At 38.3% G+C, this 20,834-nt stretch overlaps 1 protein-coding gene across 1 annotated transcript; it reads right to left on the bottom strand.

Annotated features, from left to right (window-relative positions):
• Positions 1-535: 535 nt before the first annotated feature.
• Positions 536-20,705, bottom strand: RBM12 (RNA binding motif protein 12). Its single transcript, XM_089769636.1, has 3 exons — positions 20,555-20,705; positions 17,635-17,716; positions 536-11,681 (listed from the first exon to the last, which is right to left on the bottom strand). Exon 3 carries the CDS (start codon positions 11,657-11,659, stop codon positions 9,020-9,022), a length of 2,640 nt encoding a protein of 879 aa, XP_089625762.1. The 5' UTR covers positions 11,660-11,681; positions 17,635-17,716; positions 20,555-20,705; the 3' UTR covers positions 536-9,019.
• Positions 20,706-20,834: the final 129 nt, after the last annotated feature.

The raw sequence follows: 20,834 nt of genomic DNA, 5'->3' as shown, positions 1-20,834 counted from the left end.
CATTCCCCTTGCACACCAGAGCCTAAGGAAGCCCAGGCTAGTAGATTTCGCATACACCAAGCCCCCAGGAAGACAGCAGGGGAGGTGGAAGACCAGCATGGGCTCCCCAATTCTGGGAAGGGAGCCTTAAGAGCCAGATCCAAGCAAGCCAGGGGCCATATCCAGCCTCTGAGCCTTAGTTTTCCCCATCTCTGCTCTAGAGTATTGTTACAGAAAATTTGTATTTTCTGCTAAATTCCCCCTCTGCCACAGGTGTTTTACAGTAACAGCTGTCTCCTGGTGGTGGCAGGTATTGCACCTTGCAGTATAACCAGCGTAGTACCTCACAGAGATTACTGATGGGTCTTAGCTGCATTGAGCCCTAATAAAAAGTTGTGTCATTGCATCTACTTAAAATATTAGATGGTCTCAAAATAAGCTGAAATATCCCAATAAAAATCCCAATAAAATGTTTAATGCATGAGATTGATTCCTCCAAGATGGTGAACATATTTCTTTTCAATTGGTGTTCACTGAGCAAGAAAAAAAATCAAGATAAGTTTGAAGAAGTAAAGTTTAATATTTATAAAAGGTACAAAATATATATGTTGCACAGTAGAAAAGCTTTGGCTTATTTCTGGTATTATAGTAGCAATTATTAAGGATCAGAGAGACCCACTGGATTAGACATTAATGAAAAGTATCAGTACAGTCAAAGACATGCCATATCACATCACAAAGCTGGGGCAAAACATTAGGCAGGTACTTCATTTTAACAGCAATTACAACTTATGCCTATGTCTTCCATCCACCAGCATGCCCCCTCGTATCTGTATTCTTCCATTACACTGGAGCATCAAGACTTGAAATACCTTTAATATTTCAGGAAGGTAAAATCTGTATCAGCTACTGCTTTTAGTCTTAATTATGACTGTATAGGGTTTTTTATTGTTTGAAACTTCAGGTCCTCATTTCACTTTCATGAATCAAACAGTAGAGACAAAGCCACATTCTCCCAAGTTCCACCCCTTCAAGACACTAAAATAAAATACCACTCAGTGGTGTATAAAGCACTGTTTCATACAATCGCCCTACTCCTTTCTTGTACTGTGACCACCAAGGAAATAATGTTGACACTGAAAATAAGGATCACTTCAAAGTTAATCAACCAACTGAGGTGAATGAGGCAGTTCACATCTTTTGGAGCTCTCTGACATTGCCTACAGATGTTACTGACTTTATATAAACAAAGGTTAAATCAATTTAAGTCAGTTTCTGCATCAGTTTAATAAAATCAATTGAGTTAGATGCATTTTTCTAGTAATGACAAATTCTACTCAGTGCAATTTGGTCTTCCATAGCCATAAAGATAAAAGACTTAAATTTTATAAAATGAAAACTCAATTTAAGAGCAAAAAAGTAACCAGACTCCAAAGAACAGCCTGTTTGGAGGATGAAGAATCATGTCACAAACCCTTTCTTGCCTTCCATTACAATCAGCATGCCCTCCTGCCTCAGTTGTGAGTAAAGAGAATTGCTCCTCAGTTTATAGAATTGTGACATTCATGTTTGCCAGATATCATGCCAATGTTCCCCAGAAAAATAAGGGAATTGGGACCACGTCAGATATTAAACTTAAAAAAATAGGACATTTCTACAGAATATTATGTAAGGGAACTCCAGAAGATATAACTTTTATGTATATGCTTTTGTCTTTTTTATTTAAATATAGTAAGTCAATATGGCCAGTTTCCCTAAAATATTTCTTTACACATATTGTAAAAAATAAATTGTGTTTAAGAGGAAAAATATGTTGATTGTTTTTAAAGGTTAACACAATTTGATTTTTTAAAAACATCTAGAGTAGGATTTTCAGAAGCGCTCAGCACTGGCTTAACAGCTCCCACTGAAGCTAATATATTTTATCCTTCACTAAATGGGAGCAGATTTAAGCCAACAATGAACTACTCTGAAAATCCTACATTGCCTGTTTTTCCATGAGTTAAGCTTTCACATTTTGGATTATGTTAAATAGTGAACATATTTATTAGCCTTTCAGTTTTGTTTTGCTGTCTAGTTCTCATCCACTTGCTCAATGCTCCAATATTTAGATTACATAAATGGCAGGCTATGTTTACATTTAAAGAAAATATATTTTTGTAAAAATAGAATAGGTTTAACTTCTCTAATATTCTTGTTAAAACTTGTAAGAAAGCCTACATTTTGGACTACATTTGACCTGACAGTGTACATTTAACCACTGCTAGAAGTGAAACTTAAGGCAGACATTCCATCCAGTTGAAGACAAAAAAGTATTCAATAGTCTAACCTGCCACTGACTTTAGCGTCAGTAGTTCAGGTCATCACTTCTCCATCCAGGGTTTATTCTGAAGCAGACTCATAATACTTACCCAATTTCAATAAGATCCTGAGAACGAAAAGTTCTTAGTAAATGAATGGTGTTATAAGCAAGGCTCCACTTATTCCATGGCAGAACTGAACCTAATTTCTGCTGGAATGGCAGTCTGGAATTTTTAGGCCAGCTTTACTGGTATTTTAAAATGGAGATGGTATTTGATTAATTATGAAAATAAACTAATCAGCAGCCTTTTTAAATTATTAATGCTATCTCATAACATTCAGCTTTCATTTTACGGCAGATTTTAAATGCCAGTGCGTATGATAGTAGTAACTGTCAGCAGGAAGCAGAGTTGTGGCTTTTGACTACTTCAAAATATACGGAATGGAACCCACTGGTATTGAAACAATACCCGGATGTTTCTGTTAAAACAATCAATAAAATAATGAAGACAATTAGGTTGCCATCTTTACATTTCACTGTTTAAACTCCCATTAAAGTAGGTAAGGGCACTGAACTTCCTTCATATGTATTGTTTCAAAGCAGGGAATAGTTAAACTATTCACAGTTAAGGTTTTCTTCACAGCCACAGGAACTAAACACACTTTAAAAATAAACTTAGATTTTGATGCAAATTTCAGCTACTATGGAAAAGTCCTGATTAAAAGTTAAAAGATCAAGTCACAGATATTGTAGCAACGAGTACCTTTTAAGTACATGAAAAACTAGACAAAGTATGAATTCTTGACATCTGAAAAAAAATCACAATTGTTCAATCTTTCACACAGTTAGCAAAGAAGTTTTTTGTTTGGTTTAACTAGTATAAACTAATTTACTTTCAGTTTCTACCCAAACCTGCCTTCAATTTTGGCTGAATATGGGATTTCTACTGATGTGCAGACTATCATGAAGTTTTCAAGTCACTATTTATACATATTCTACAGTGATAGGTCCGAAGAGAGTACCTGGCTAAGTGAAGTTTCCTGTATTCACTGCACTGAGACAGATCCTACACTTCTCCCATTGTAGAGACTAAAGAAAAATTGTACTTTTCATCCATTGTCTTCACTGTACAGTTTTGTGCTGCATGGCCATGGAGTCAGCCAGGAAAATACTCATTAAAACCTATTCCCAGAGCTGTAGTAACTGAATATACAAATGAAGTAAGAAACAGCCACAGTAGTTCACAGGTAATAAGAAATGAGCAAAATAAGTTTACCAAAGAGGGAACATACAACCATCTTCTCACTTTCAAGTATTCAATCTGTAGGCTATAAAAACTGAGTTGGTGCAAATCAATCTTCTTAAGAGGAGCATCTTTTACTTGGCTCTAAATCTTATTTTGGTATATATGGCAACATTTCCACTTGAGAACAATTTCATATACAACATGAGAACATTTCACAATTTGAAAGCTGAGAAAACAAGCAAATTTAAGTTAAAATCTATGATGCTGTAAGGTCCCTAGAAATATTATCTTTTTTCATTTCCTCCCCCAGAGAGAGAGAGAAAAAAAAGAGTCCCACTGGGACTGCGCCGAGAAAAAAATTGAGGGTCACCACATACAGGAACCTGCAGACAACTTTGCCAGTGTAGAGAATGAAGGGTGTAGGCTAACCCATCCATTTTGACACACATGAACCATAAGCTGAGGCACTCTGGAGCAACTAGAGAGAAGTGTATTAAAAGAAAGGAGAGGTAAGCTTATAAAACTATTGTCAATTCAATATTCAAACTTAAAATGACAGAAGTCCTGAACCAAGAACATTCAGACCCAGGGCGTGGGAACAGTCCCCAGAACAAGGAAATTCCAGGCCTCTTTATTCGTAAACAAAATAAACCTTTGAGATCTACTGAGTCAGGTTCCAGCCCATAAAAGCTGATGCCCAAATAAATTTGTTAGTCTTAAAGGTGCCACAGGACACCTCTGAGTCAGAAAAATCATCTTTATGGAAAAAGAACTACAGCACATTCAGACAAGCAGACACCTAGAAGGAACTGTGCAGAAGAGCCACAAACCTCAGTTATGGAGTAAATACTAGCAACTGAAAGATTTTTTTATTTTGAGGGAAGCCAAATCTTAAAGAAAAATAAACTGACAACTGTGCCTCCCTACAATGAAAATCTTATTACCAGAAGTTAGAAAAAAGTTGTACTTTGTGCATGACACCCTTTGGTAGACACTTTTCCTGATTTGCTGATGTTAGCTAAATTTCCATTCCATGCTCTAGTAGGACATCAAGCACTGCTCTATGCACAGGTCTCTATCACTATTCTTTAAGGTCCAGCAACAGGATTTTCCAATTTAATCTAAACACACTGAAGAGGCAGCAGGCATGAGTTTGAGAGGGGAAAAAAAAAGGGTGGCATTGCTTTTAGACTTGCACATTTTCCCTTATGAAAGCTGACCCTCAATGAACAAGCAGGAGAACAGTATGCATATGATTTTTTAAAAGAAATTTTTTATATAAAGGATGAGCAAATACTTTTAAAATTTACTTTCTGAAAGTCTTAGTTTGACAGTTCTTTTGTATTTTAATGTTTTCCTGTTCAGTTACTGAATCTCAGTAAAAATCATTGCGATCAAGCAATCGTATTGCTAAAGACATACACATACAGTAAAACCTGTGTTATCCTGCACGCATGGGGATTAGGGTATTCCAGTTTATCTAGAAATTCCAGTTATCTGAGGGTCCCCAACAACCTAGAAAAAAAACCAATGGACAATAATAGTAAAACTCAGGTTTTTAATATTGGTAGTTTTGTAGCGTCAGGCAGTTGGTCTCACATTTCTATTTTGAGTTAAAGATTATTAGTACTTCTTAAATAGAAAATTGTTAAGCCAATCATGGTAAACCAAGCCAGGCTTGTGCATCTGAAGATGTGACAGTATTATGGCTAGGAGCAATGCCGATTAACAAAGTTTTCTGTTTAACAGAGTGCCGGATAACAAAGGTTTCACTGTACTATAGAATTCCATCAACACTAGATTTTAGAGTTGAAGAAAAAAACTGAAGCCCTTTGATTCTGCGATCATGTGCTACAGAGATTTAGTTTAAGAGATTGGAAACTCCACCTCAAAACTAAAAATCAAATGACAATTGTTATGGAATTCATAAAAGTGAATGTTAACTGAAATGTAGTTATCCTTTAGTAGGAATTCCCTATTTCACACAAAAAATCCCCTCCCTCCCCCCAAAAAAGCCCAACAACAACTGGATAAGATTTATTTCTTTCACATATCCTAATAGAACACAGGTGAGTTCTAAACTGCAGCCAAAAAACAAGCAAAACTCACGGTCTATTTGTGAATCTCTCAAAAGCTCAGTATGAACTGGCAAACTTGTTGGCTTACCCATTTTTCTCCCTGCTCCAACAGAAGATGGATGGTACGGAATATAACCTTCAATATTCCAAACCAATAGAACCCCAATTACTAATATTTAGAGATGTTTAAATGACAGTATTCCTTTATTAATAAAATCTTAGCTTTTCCAAATTTATTTCTGTTGTGCAAGAAAACATTCTTTTTTGGAATATTAAAAACAGCATCTTGTGTATTTTATAACATGTTTATTAAATAAACTACTTCAAAAACAGAAAAAACTTAGATTGAATATGATGGTGACACCTGATACTAATAATTCTTTCCCATCAAGTCTTAAAATAAGATATTACACTGCCACACGTGATACATTTTTCTGAGTCAAAAGGCCAGATATTTAGACACTTCAGACTAAACTTGTTTTTAAAATTTCAAGTTAGCCAAAGTAACTGAGAAGCAGCCCTAATTGTAATAACTAATGGCCACTAGGCTGCCACCACCATCTACTAATGTCTTTCTCTTGCTAGCTGACACCTGCAAGCTCAATTTTTTTTCTGTGAAGTTCTGGGTAAATGGTATCCCAAATGTTCAATTCTTGATTTTAACAGTTTAGTCCAGTTTGACTAACATGAAAAAGCTGCCATAGCAACTTTGGGTATAATCGATGTTTTCAACTAATTTTAGTCCAATGCATATTTTACACTAGCTTTAAGAAATTACCATTTAACTGTTATAAAAGTGTACAACTACAGTATTTATATGAAATACATCTCAAAACTCTAGGTAAAGAGGATTATTAATATTTGTTGTGAAATCCACAATTTACTAACAAGTATATATCTACTAACCTTTATACTAAAGGACAATGAGCATATCAGCTATTTGGCCAGATATAGAGAACAAAACGCAAACCCTTCATTAGAAAGCTCCTTTTCCAAACACATTTACATACATTTTTGAAAACAGAATTAAAGCATTTACAAATGCACAACGCATGAAACAGCTTTACAGATCCCTTAGACAATACAGAAAATTAAAAATAACTAAAAAAAAAATAAATTTCTAACACAAACCTGCAACTTGTTAGAAAGTCTGAATATGTGTACGAACATATTCACAGTGAAAGCAATATCTAGAGTATTTTGAAAATTATACCAAAAATCCCACTCCCAAATACCAAGAGAAACAAGTTGCACAGCACTGTATTAAATCTTATATGTACAAGGAATCAAATTCCAGATACCAGTAGTTTAATTACATTCCACAACAAGAAATGCATTGCTGTGATTCATTCAAGCTTGAAATACAATAACCACAAGTTTCTGCAAGCCACATACTAAAATTCTTAATTGAATTAATTCTGTGAACAATGAAGGCAAGTTTTCCTTTTCAAGATTTTTATTCCAGTATGAAATATGAAGAAACAGCACCCAAATAATAACTGCAATATAGTATGAAATTTTAATAAAATGTACTGTTTTAGGAACAGAGCAAAATATAAAAAAAATAAACTGAAAGACTTCTCTCCTATTCAAATATCGCATCTTTCCGACATCAGTAACGGAACTTTCAGCCTTTCAAAGAAAAAAAGTCTGGTGTTGAAACAATATCCCCAAAGATTGTTAAAATGCATAACATGAATTTTCAGAGACAGTTTTATTAACAGGAGGCTTAATTTTAAACAGTATATACAATCACATCACTTTTCCAAAGTCAGGGAGCGCCACCTAGTGATCGGTCAAAACAAATTTATACTCATGAATTACAAAAGCATCTGTAATGCAACCGCCTCTCTTTATTGTAGTACACCTTTATACAATCCTTCCAAAAATTCCTGTACTGTGAAATCCTCTCAGGATGTAGTGTTGCACAGGATTTCAAATCTCTCCTACAGACCACATGAATAAAACTGTTGCCACTTGCACCTCTAAATTATACCAGGCTACATACTTCAAGTGTTCCATGATATGCAACACTAAAAGGCACCATTTTTCTTCAACCAACAGGTTAGTTTATAGACTGCTGTGTTTAAGTACAATGATTTGCAGGGAACAGTAGAATTTTCAGACCAAGACTCTGAATTTTTATAAGCTAAGTGTAGACAAACTGCAAAATCTACTTTTTACTCGTTTGTATAATTGTGTTCTAATTCTTTATTCTCCTTTAAAGGCTTTACTGAACAGCAAAGAAACTAGCAATTCTTTACAGAATTGGAATTAAACAACTTTATTGAAAAATATACAATACACTCAAAGGAAGTAGATTCAAATAAAATTTAGTCTCTGAAGAGTCTTGTAGAAATATCCAGAGTCACAGGTAATTCCAAAAATCTTTCACATTTTACACTATTCTTAAAACTAAGAGGATTCCAATCTTCTAGTAATATAAATTCCTTTGGGTCTCTTAAATGAGACAGTCTATGTGAGTAGTTCAACAGGTTAGAACTACAACATTCAATAGCCCTACTAGTGCTGAAAATCCTATCCCAACTGATTTATGTAATCCTAACAAATCAAGCTACTTAAACAATGATGAACATTTTCTAGTTGTTGCTTATATGGCATCAACTTTATAATTCAATTTTAAGAAAACAGTCAACTCAATATACTTCAGGTTATACCTATACTTGTGGCAAAAGTCTTATTCTGCACAGTTTTAATTGCAACAATAAAAATAACTAAAGGTTATTCCACAAAGAACAGCTTGAATTTTACAAAACAGTTCTGCTCATATGCATAGGAATTAGTTTGGTAGACACACCGTCAATGTGCATAATTTGACTGTTCACATACAGCAAGAACCTTTGAAAAACAATAAAAGTACATACACAAAACAGTTAATTTGTGTACACTGAGAATTCATTCAGTTGCAAAGTAAAATCAGGACTTTAAACAAGCTTTGACCTGTAACAAAGCAAATTCAGCCAGCTTTTAACCAAATCTAGGACTAGCTATCTCGTTTTACAGTGGCTTGCAATAGCACTCACTCACTGACTTCATCTTAATACGTATCTATTTCCCTTATCTGTACCTACATAAAACCAATCTAGATTCCTTGATAAGCATTATGTGGCCAATTTAGCTTTAGCAAACATTTCAATTAGTGAATAAGAATCTGCCTTTTCCACACAGATGTACTGGGAAATTCACTGCATACTTATCCTTGCAGTGATTCTTTTGTAAATGGTTAAACCAGTGCTCTGCCTTATCAAAACAAATTTATTTGCAATTTAAACAATCCACCGTTTACAATTTAAACAATCCACAGGTTCTAGCCTGGAAATACTATAAAAACAATCTGGATGAATTAATCACAGCACTATGAATAACTATTCTACAAACATTTTATACGAACAGCTACCCTAAAACAAGTTTGACTTTTCTTGAACCTATAGGTCTGTCATTTAGATCAACAACAGCTGCCATTGCTTCATCACGAGACTCAAATGCAACCATGGCTTCTCCTGTTGGCATACCTTTTTCATTGTATTTTAAACACACAGAACCTGGGATCACTTGGTAACCATAAAAGAAATCCAAAATTTCATCCACTGATACTGTAAAAGGCATGTTTTGCACTTTAATGACAGTTGGCCCTGGTTTTCCAGAACCTGTTCCAAAACCAGGGGGTCCACTAATATGTAAGGTTCCAGGTCCAGGTCCAAACCCTGGAGGTCCACTTAAATGTCCAAGACCACCTGCAATACCAGGAGGGCCACTTCCAAAACTAGGAGGCCCACCTAAATTACCAGGCCCATTCCCAAAGTTTTGAGGCCCTCCTCCAAAACTTGATGGCCCACTCAGATTACTAGGACCACTTCCAAAACCTGGGACATCAATACCTGCACCAGGTAAACCACTACTTCCAACTGAAGGCATTCCTGGTCTAGAATCACCAAAGCCACCTATTCCTGGTGGTGGAAGAGGGGGACCAAATGTGTTAGACCCACTAAAATTACTGGGAAAATTAAATGGAGGGGCATTATTTCCATCTTTTGAGTTACTACCCATAAAGGAATGCTCATCCCCACCAGCATTTTGCACTCCTGGCATTCCTGCATTCCCTTGCATTGGCATTTTCAGCAACTTTTTCCCTTGGGATGATGGATTTCTCTCAACTTCTCTCATTTCTTCAAGGGTGATTACACGTAAAATAACATCTCTTCCATTCAGTTTTTTACGGTGCAGGCGCTCTGACTTACGAGCATCCTCTTCTGTTTTGAACTGAACCAATGCTTGTCCTAAGCCTTGCCCATTGTTATCAACAAGAATTTGTACAGAGTTTTCTTCCACTGACAGTCCCTCTAGAAACTGAAGGATTTCCATTTTTGTAATACTGTATGGGATATTTGATATATGTGCACATAACTTTGGCGGACCTGTTTCTCCCTCAGTATTCATCATGACCTCCCTCTGGTCATAGCTGAAGTTCTGTAACCTTTTCCGAATCATGTCTATCTTTTCTAACATACCCTTTTTTGTTATGGGATGAACTTGAATAAAACGGTTCCCTATGTACTGTTTATGATGACACAAAGCTGCTTTGTAGTCAGCTTCATTCCTGAACTCAACAAAGCCTTCACCAATTGCTTTCCCATTGGGTCCATAAGCTATATAAATACTGTCTTCAACAATATCTAACTTTTTAAAGAAATCTATCACATGTTTGTTCTCTGACTCAAAGGGAAGACCTTTCAAATACACACAGAAACCCTGCTCATGAGGAGATCTTGACCGTGACCTTTTCTGTCCACTAGGAGATTTGGACCTAGAAAGCGTCTGTTGAGGAGGATGGGTTTGTCCAGTAGGACCCATGGTTTGCTTGAAAGTTATATGGCCTCCAGCAGATACCCATTGTCTCTCTGTTGCAGGACTAACTTCAACATAGCGCTGAATCATCAGCATTCTGTTTCGCTTCAGTGCTTCAAAAGTATCTTGAGGGGAAAAAAACTTAACTAGTCCATTCCCATTATTTCGGCCTACATGATCCTTCAACATATGTACTGCATCCACACGGAGCCCATGGAAAAAGTCTTTTACATCAGATTCTGTTGCAGAAAAGGGCATTCCATGAACACTGACATACAAGTCATCTGGGTTGATAGAAAGGGGTTTCACACCACTTTGAGAATTCATCTGAATAGGATTTACAGGATTCATAGGCCCCATAAACAATGGATTCAAGCCACTGTTCATACTCATTGCTGTTCCAGACCCATTCATTCCAGTAGGTAAAGGTGCTATAGGTGGAGGATTCATAGGAGGCATTCCTGATATAGGCGGCATAGGTGTCATTGGTGGTACAGGAGGAACAGGGGGTATTGGTGGTACGGGGGGAACAGGGGGCAGTGTAGGTACAGGAGGTGGGACAGGTATGGGGGGAATAGAAGGCATTGGTGGCAAAGACGGCATAGCTGGAATGGGAGGAATTGGTGGAGGTGGTACTGTGTTCATAGGGGATGCTGTGCTAGGTATTGTTGAGCTAAAGGTTGGACTACCAAATGTAGCCCCAAGATTTGGAGGTGCAGTTCCCATACTGGCAGTTGAGAACGTGGGTATGTTTTTATTGCTTTCATGCACAGAAGTAGCTGCAGTTACTACACTAGGAGAAGGACTGGTAAAGTTAGGTACCGTAGTAGGCAAATTTACCCTACCGCTCATTCCTGAACTAGGCGGTGGTCCAGATCTGCTAGCATTTGCAGGTGGCATGTCTAAATTGGCAGTTTCAAAGCGTCTACGACTAAGTTCTATCATGTTTTGCATTTCAGTTTTACTGCTCAGCAACAGTGTTACTTTTGACCCTTTAATGGTACCACCTGTTCGCATCATACCAAGCCTTGCATCTTCATCAGTGGCAAAAACGATGAAAGCCTCACCCAGTTCACCCCCTACAATATGCACGCCCCCATCAGGAATGGTCAATCCAGAGAAGAAGTGGCGAATGTCCATGGTCCCCGCCACAATCGGGAGACCTTGCAAACGGATGACCACAGCCATGCTGCGCTGAAACAACACACACCTGCAGATGAGAAAAGGCAACGGCTATGTCAGACTACTGTTTATGATACCATATATTTACCTAGAGACATCTACTACATTGCTTACATTCCTAAAGACATCATGAAAAATTAAAGCATGCTTAAGTTCTAGACTTTTTATTCATACAAATAAAATATTAAACATTTACAGCACAAGATTAATTCAAGATATGAACCAAAAATTCCAAAAAATAAATCTGTTAAAAATCAAGATTTTAAAGCAAAGTCGGCCTGATACCCAAACAAGTGTCAATACAAAACCCAAGAGTGAAATTAAATTAGAACCATCACATCAGATGATTCAATATTTAGTGGAAAATACAAAAAAAATGTTTCATCTAAGCAGTGGCCACATGCAGAAATGGGTCCATGCACCTTGAATCTTGAAAGACTACTAAAACAGTAAGACACTTTTATATACTTAAAAGACTCATGCTCTGACTGAACAGAAAAAAGCAAAAAGCAATACTACTGAATAAACTTTAAAACCTTCTATCTTGCTCAAGTATTAAATATATATTTACTGAGAGAAAGGAAATTAATCATAATCGTAAATTTAGCTTGGTCAATTTTTTAATCATAGCTTTATTGCTACGTGGTTTTTCAGTTACTTTACAGTACATTTAGCAAAACCAACTCCAAAACAAGAAAAGAGAGGGAGGATAAGCTCTTTGGAACAAGGACTATCTTTTTCTGTGTATGCGCATTACCTACCACAATAGGGCCCTGATCTTAATTGGGCCTTCAAGCATTACCTTAAGAAACAATCTGTGTCCAGATATTTTGTTAATGGAATGCGCCCCAGAACTGCTAACTCCAATATTTAAAACTAGTTATCAACACTATTTCTCCAACTTTCCCTTGCTGGCTAAATTCAAAGCCTGAGCAAAGCCTAATGATCTGTGGAGCAGAACCAAAGCATGGATGTAGGTATACGTAGGTAAACCTTAAAGCCAAGATTCTAAAAAATGAGTGCCTAAAGTTAAACCCGCCTAACTCAAAGGCTCCTATGTAAAGATATTATTAAGGGAATCAGTTGCAAGCCATACAGGCTAGTGCAGTTGTGGGAGGCAATGAGCTACCTAAAATGTCACATCTAAGCTGGATGTAAAAAACTCAAGTCCTGAACAACTTTGATTATAAGATCCCACAGTACTTTCTGCCGCAACAAAAGCTCTATATCTCAGTGCCCAAGTAAAATTCAAACTCAGTTACAGTACAGTTGCTTCCCTACGTTCCCCCAGCAGTTTTGATGAAGACTTTATTCTCCAATTCCTCTTCTGAACAGCTAAGTAACAGTGCTCGACAGAAACTCAAAGATTATCCACATTGATACCTGACAACTAAATATTCAAGCAAAACAGAAGACTGCCACCATTTGGGGGAAAAATAAGTAGCCCCGTGCATTATGGTCAACAGATCAAAGGCACCAAACTTTATGCTCTCAAGTAATCTCAGTTTCAATAACTGCAGAAGGGACATTGCTTTCCTTTGAAGCATCCCGCAGTTTGCCCCCCTTTTGTCTTCTAATCACTATTAGCAATGGGTTTTAATATTACGTAGGCTCTGGCCTGTGGCAAATTGGCATTAGAAGTGAGAATTCCCTCTCTGCCTGCAGAGATATCAGTTACCAGCAACAAGCATCATCCTATCTACTGCACAGGTACACTATTTATGCTAACGCTCTAGTGTTGGGTCTCCTTTTGTTATCAGAATTTTCCTAGACTGAAGGGACTGGAACTACTAAATCAAAGAAAATGTGATCAAGAAAGTGGAATACTTTAAAATATCTTGGTATTTAACAATAACACTTTCTTCCCCAGAAATATCAAATGTAACTGTAAAGGAAGGTGTATTCAGTCGTTCTAGACTTCTTAAAATAATTTCTTAAAAGTTTTGGAATGTGTTTAGTTTGGCCATTATGGTCTCATTTCAATACTTTCTTAGAAGTCGTACAGTATAAATTTTATAGCATAAATAATGAAAATTACATTTGTTTGCTCAACTATTTTCAAGGGTAATGGTGTAATTTTCATCTGAACAGCTGAAGTGTTCACAACATAGAAGTAAACCACTTGTCAAACTATTAGAAAAAAACTGCTATAACTTCTATAATAATTAACATTTCAAGCTTTTTTGTTGTTTGAAAAGGAGCACTGTTATTTAAGGAGAATGAAACTGTTTCCTTAAAATTATGTAAATAAGGCTCCAGAGGTCCAAAACTAGCAATTAATAATGGAAATTACTACATATTTAGCATTAATGAACTGTTATGAAACAGGGAATGTGTCATATCACAGGATAATATTAATAGAGATATGTAATGTTTAAAGACATGTAAAAAATTACACATATTTCAACAGATAGCTTTTTTAAAAACAGCAGCCCAGAAGTGTCCATATTACAGCACTGATTAGTTTGGAAAAATCATGTAAAATAGCCAAGTAAAGGTGCTCAAGAACTCCAGCTTTTAAAATATTTAGACTAGAGCTGTCAATTAACGCATGTTAACGCCTGCGATTAACGCACAGCACAATTAATGCATTAAAAAAATTAACATGTTAATCTGAGGTGTTTCCGCAGCACTGCCCCTTTGAAACACCGCCAGGGCAGTGCTGCGCTGAAGCATGGGATCAGCTGGAGTTTCAAAGGGGCAGCACTACATGGAGCTGTGGTCAGCTGGGGACTCCCGCTGATTCTGGGCTATGTGCAGCACTGACACTTTGAAACACAGCGGGAGAGTTTCAAAGGGGCAGCGCTAGCAGAGCCTGGGATCGGCTGGGAACTCCAGCTGATCCTGGGCTCCTGCAGTACTGCCCCTAGGGCGGCGTTTCAAAAGGGCAGCTGCACTAAGCCTGGGGTGAGCCGAGGACTCAAGCTGATCCTGGGTTTCCGCAGCACTGCCCCATGAAATGCAGCTGCAGAGTTTAATTTTTTAATCGCTTGACAGCCCTAATTTAGACATAAGTCCTTAGCATTATCTACTATGTAAAGAGATTAAAATTAGATATTTGAATTGTTTATACCCATATGCCCTCAAAAAGCACATACGTTTTCCACTACTTATTTTACCCTTTGTCAAATAGAAAACTGACTGCTTCATAATGATTTCAAGGGTGCACCAGAAATGTCACAGTAACTGATAAGAGCATTAAATATTGATATATTTAAAAAACATTTATATAAGTGGTTTTGGTGAGTTTTCCACTTCGTACAACCAAAGTAGTTGCTAATTAAAATACTTCTGGTGCAAAACATTTCAATTTCTCCAAAGCAGTTAAAGATTTAAGGATAGATTTAGAATCCAAGCTAACCTTCTCTACAGATATTTTAAAAAGAGCAGGTAAGCACAAGAGTGTCAAAACTTATTTTTTGCAGAAATAGCATTTTAATCATGCCAGGTGTGGCCACACTACAGCTCTAACTCCGTGATTCATAGTAGAACTCCAATAGATATCAGATTATTTAAAAAAGAAAATCACACATTTGTGGGGAGGTCTCTATTTGCTCCTGTGAACATGCAGTTACTCTACTTACATGTTTAAATGCAATAACAAGCACAAAATTACAAATGTATTTCAAATGTTCCTCTGCAGACCTAGTTTATAATCCAGTCTTTAAATAATCATTGGTAGGTTTTACAGATAGCATGCAATGGAGATGACTGCACAGGTTCAAACCTCCTAGAATTGTCATTTCAGGTTAAAATGGTGCTGTATTACATTTGGAAGCTTATTACTGCAATTATAAGCTTGAACCTTTCCTAAAATTATGGTTTCCAGCCTAAAGATCTAACGTTTTGTGGATACCAGACAACTGCATTTATTATCCTGAATCTAACACACAGGCCAAAAGTTGTCCAATTGCCTAACATTAAAAGCGGTGGTATCCAGCACGCTAGCCACTAGCCACATGTGGCTGGCTATCAGGCCAGCTGAGTGTGGCTAGTTGGCTTGAACAATGTGACTATTTGGATGGTTGAGTGTGGCTAGTTCACTATAGCATTAGCCACTATAGCAGCTACTGTTTCAGAACTGGTTGGACACCATGGATTATAAGTATCAACCAAAAGTAAAATTTGTTAAAGTCACCTATTTCATGGGACCAGGATTCTGATTCCCAGTTCCCATTAAAATTAGTGGGAATTCAGGTATTCCAACTTCTAAGGCAGCTTTGAAATATATGGGTGAAAAGTAAAACATGTAAGAAAGAAAATTTTCTGTAATGAATTATAATGCACTAGAGTTTTTAAAAATCACCCTGATAGGCTCTCTTATTTCAATGTTACAAATAAGGGTAAAAAGTTAAAAATGAAAATTAAGGTCCTGATCATGCAAACACTTAACAGGTAAAAGAATTTTATTCAAATGATTAGATGCTTTGACTCACTTGGAGTATTTATGCCTGAAGTTAAGGATATCAGTAACTGCTTGTAACATCAGAGGTTAAATTGTATTTTTAGTAAAAGCTTCTCAGTTGCATAAAATATGTCACTTCAAAACACTTTAACCATTAACAAAAATTCTGGAATTTTACTGTAACAAAACGAACTCCTAAAACCACTCACAGGCCCAAATTCACCAAAATAGAAGCCTATAGTTAAGTTCTTTGGGATGGGATTTTCAAAAGCACTTAAGTGATGTAGATGCAAAAAATCCCATTGATTTGAACTATAAACCATGATGGAGCAGCACAGTCTGGCTAAAGCTTTTCTACTGTCCACTTCAGTACTGGAAGGAGAGAGCTGCAAATACAGCGTAAGCTTAACATGTTCAGGGTTATGTTGTTCATGGTAAGGATGTCAATGATACCCCTCAACTTTTGTATGACTTGGGCATTTTAAGTATAAAGCATCTATCTATGCAAAATCTGAAATTGTATTTAAAAAGTAATATAAAATCATATGAATTGTACAGCATATTAGCAATTTGTGACTAAAAAGAGAAAGTAATGAACCACTCACAAACAAAAATCTAGTTTAATTAAAATTAAGAAATGATTAACTTAACTTAATCACGTTCATCTAGCTAGACACATAAGTACTTCTATTGCCCATTTCAAAAATAATTGCTGTTATAGTGTGCAATTGAATAGAACAATATCTGACTGTTTTATACTGACAATGTATATGTCAATTCTCAGTAATGTTAACAGAAGCTGGGTACACAGAGGATAATAATTATTTTTTACATATGGCCTTAAATTAGTAAACAGAGAAGGCACTGGATTAACCTTTGAATTTACATCTTGTTCACAGGTACAAATACAAGTGTGGAAGGCTCAATCTAGTCTCCGCTGAATGTTAAACTACAATACCACCGCCAGAACACACACGTTTGGCAATCCTTGGACAGAATCAAAAAGGCAGAACAGCATTGATGCGGCAAGAAGGATTGAAGGTATCTAGCCCGAGATGTGTTAGGGGACTAGTAATATCCAGAAATGGGCAGACAGACTTTTTGCAAAGGACTAGCATTCACCTATTAGGAAAGATTAAATACCGTCTCAGAAATAAATATAACTGAATAAATACTGCAACTACTAGTAAAAAGAATCCAAATAACGTATTTTACATATTAGTATCTATCACTTCTAGGAACATGCAGAACTATTGCCTGCAGCAAATATCTATACTTACAAATAGTGGAGAATTGTTGGAGAGAGTATGCAAAACTATTACATGCTGATAAAACAGCACTACTTCAGAATCTGGCAGAAAAGTAATTTACCACAACAACATTACCACAACCACTATTACCAATGGGAATTGGAGCTGAAAAGCAGAACTATTTATGTGTGCATGTGTGCACACGTGCCATTTTTACTGACCAAAATATTTTGAACCAATTAATATATTCCACGTAACTGTTAAGACTGTTTCTTAACATGTAGCTAGTAAGCATAAAAAGAAGTCTTCAAGTCAAAATCTCTTACCTGCTGAGTCAGATGTTTTTTCTTAATAAGTAGTAGAAGCCAAGCCAATCCTGTGGGCAACCAATTAAAACCAACTTTTAGACTGCAATAAAGAATAAATGGAGGCAAAAATCAATTCAGGCAACAGCAGCAGTAACAGTCCACAATGAACTGTATATTAAGAAAGTTCAAGACGCTGAGACCACCACAAAGCACTGTATCATATAGCAACCACAAGACTAAGTGTGCAAAAAATGTAAACAATTGTTCATCTCCTACACCAGCATCACATTTGGATAACTGCACTTGCTTAATTATACTTTGTTACCAAATTTTAACTCATAAAAAGGCTTTAGCAGAAGAACACGCAAATTAAGAAACAGAAAACACTCATTACACAGAACTTCATATCTCCAATGGTTTTTTCCTTTCTAGATACCCAAACTAGTCAATAAAACTAGCAAAGCAGAACCAAATACTGATACCAAGAAATATAAAACCTTACCCAATTTGTTACTAACACTATCAAATCAATTCCTTTTTAATCTGCACCTTCCTATCCCCACTTAAGCAAAGCAGTATCTTACGCTGCTGTTGAAAAATACTTCTAGAAACTACACATTAACTTGCTTCCAAGAACCAGCAAAAACTTTTGAAGCTAAGTCACACGTCCAAGTCACATCTTTGGAAAACACTTGCTTTCACACACTGAACTATAAGAACCCATGCCTTTTTTTGCAGTCCACAGAACTGTTAACCCAACACGTAGTAAGTACCAAAGTCAGATCCCAGGCAATTTTTGTACTAGAGACCAAATTTCTATTCAAGGATCACAAGAAAGAGCAAAAAGCTGTATGGTTTGACTGGAAACGTCTGTGTATCTAGACGTAAAAAGTAATTTATTAGCAATTCCATTACCTAATAGACCACCTTGCACTATATAATCTTGGATTTCTGGAAGATACCTAAAGAAAAACCTACTAAGAAAAAAATGGAAGCATGTAATGAGAAAGAGTGTGACTTCAATGCTCTTTTCTCATGAAGTTGGAAAACTGGGGGCATCTGCGGTAAACATTTAGTATTAACATACATCCACAAGCTGACATTAAATGTACTGCATATAATCCAGAAAAGTTCACTATCAAAAGATTAAAACAGTCATATTCAGAAAACTTTCAGGATACAGGACGTCAAAAGCAAGATTACAAGTAAGAGAAAAAAGTCAACTCAAGTCCCACAGACTTTTTGATTAAAATGACAAATATACTCATCTTCAGAGCAGAGCCATGCTTTTATTTTGTTTTTAGAGGACTCAAGACCAGTCAACCCCAAATTAGGATCCTGCTATTTACTTCAAAGAGTAACCAGTTTCTAAAAGATATGACAGCCTGAAAGACAGCTTTCACACAAATGTTTATCTATTAAGTATGATTAGGACAGATCTTTCATGCAGATGCAACATTTTACTCAGAAATTCCAGATGATTCAGAATATATCCACTATATAAACCAAAAAGCATTCTAGTTGTGTATACTTATTTAGAAACCTAAAACTAACAGACCAGGCTACAGTAATACAGGGCTAAAGATACACTACAAAATAGCACTTTATAGTATGCAAAACTCAACATTTTTCAAATATAGCCTACCACGATTGAACTTTCCATTGTACCAATCCAACATAATTCATTTACCATTAGCCAACAGAACTAATTTGTTTAGACAAATTGTCTAGATCTTGAATCATAACATTTAAAAGTGTACATTTCAGTCATGTAGATACAAGCACCAAATTGACATGAAAGAATGTGAGTATATAAAAAAATCAATTCTGCCACATTCCTCCTGGGTTTTCCACTGTAGACAATTATTCCCTAGAGAATAGGATGAGACCCAATTTAGGTCACAAGTGAAAATAAGCAAGGAGCTTGTTTGATGGTGAAAAAAGGCACTGATCTGCTTGACTAAACCCCACAGTGTTGGTAAGGGAAGCTTGAAGAGATACAAAAGTTTAAGGCTTCAGGTGATAACCGAGTTAGTCTGTACAGGATAAACTTAAAAAGCAACAAATGGTCTGGTAGCACTGTATAGACTAGTCTAAGGATGCAAAACAACAAGAACCAAGGTCCTTTCTACTCCACAGAAAGGAAATTTCAGAGAATCACGTTTCACAGACTCCAGTCCTAAAACGGGATCATTGCTATCATCTAGTCTGACCTCCTACACACAAGAGCGATGTGCATTCTCCTGAAGACTCACTGTGAAGCACTGTCCTATCTTCCAGCGAGCCTAGGAAACGTTACCGCAGTGCCGAGAACATCGCCAGGCTGCAATGACCATCGACCGAACATCAGCTCACACGAACAGCGCATCTCGGCCCTGCTCTCACTGAACCGTCCCTCGTACAACGCTCCTCCTGCTCCAGCGCGTCCACCTCGCACAGAGCAAGGGGCTGCCCGTGCCCTGAGCGCGAAGACGCAGCCTCCAGCCCCTTCCCTGGAAGCTGCCACAACCGCTCGGAGCGAGGCCGCGCTGCCCGCCCGCTGCTCCCGGGCCGCGCGCGGCTCCATCCAGCCCGCAGCGAGCGGGCGCCCCGGGCCGGCCAGGCCAGACGCTGCAGCGGCTCCCGCCGCCCCGCGCTGCCCTCGGTTCCCGCCCGGCGCGCGCACCGGCGGCGGCCACGCGGGCTGAGGCGGCAGCGCCCGGGAAAGCCCCTCGCGCCGCCCGGCCCCGCCGATACTCACCTCCCCGCGCCGGGCCCCGCCCCGGGCCCCAGCGGAGCCCCGCGAGCGCGTCCAGCCCGCGCCCGGGGCCTCCTCAGCCCATCCCTGCCCCTCCCCCCTTTGTGCGGCTGGGCGGACCCGTTCCGCGCGGGGCCCGGCCTCCTCGGGACGGGCCGCTGCGGGGCGGGGCCGGGCGCCCGGCCGCTGCCGGTGTCTTACCGAGGGATCGGCCGCGAAAGGGCGAGAAAGGAGCCAGTCACCGCCCGGCCCCACTCCCCGCGCGAGCCCCGCGCCACCGACCGAGCAGCGACACAAAATGGCCGCCGCGGCTGAGGCGGCGCCGCGAGGGAGGGGCGGGGCCTAGCAGAGAGAGGGAGGGGCGGGGCGCCGTCACTGGGCTCCGAGCGCGCGTCCCGTTCACCCGGCGGCAGGCGCGTGCCTGGCAGCGCCGCGCTCGCTCCCCGGGCAAGGCGGGGGATTCGCGACTCGGCCCCCCCGC

The sequence above is a fragment of the Pelodiscus sinensis genome, chromosome 17 (genome assembly GCF_052426305.1).
Source record: "Pelodiscus sinensis isolate ZL-2025 chromosome 17, ASM5242630v1, whole genome shotgun sequence".
Taxonomy (NCBI): domain Eukaryota; kingdom Metazoa; phylum Chordata; order Testudines; family Trionychidae; genus Pelodiscus; species Pelodiscus sinensis.
The sequence above is the reverse complement of the archived record's forward strand: the minus strand, read 5'-3'. Positions and strand labels throughout refer to the sequence as shown.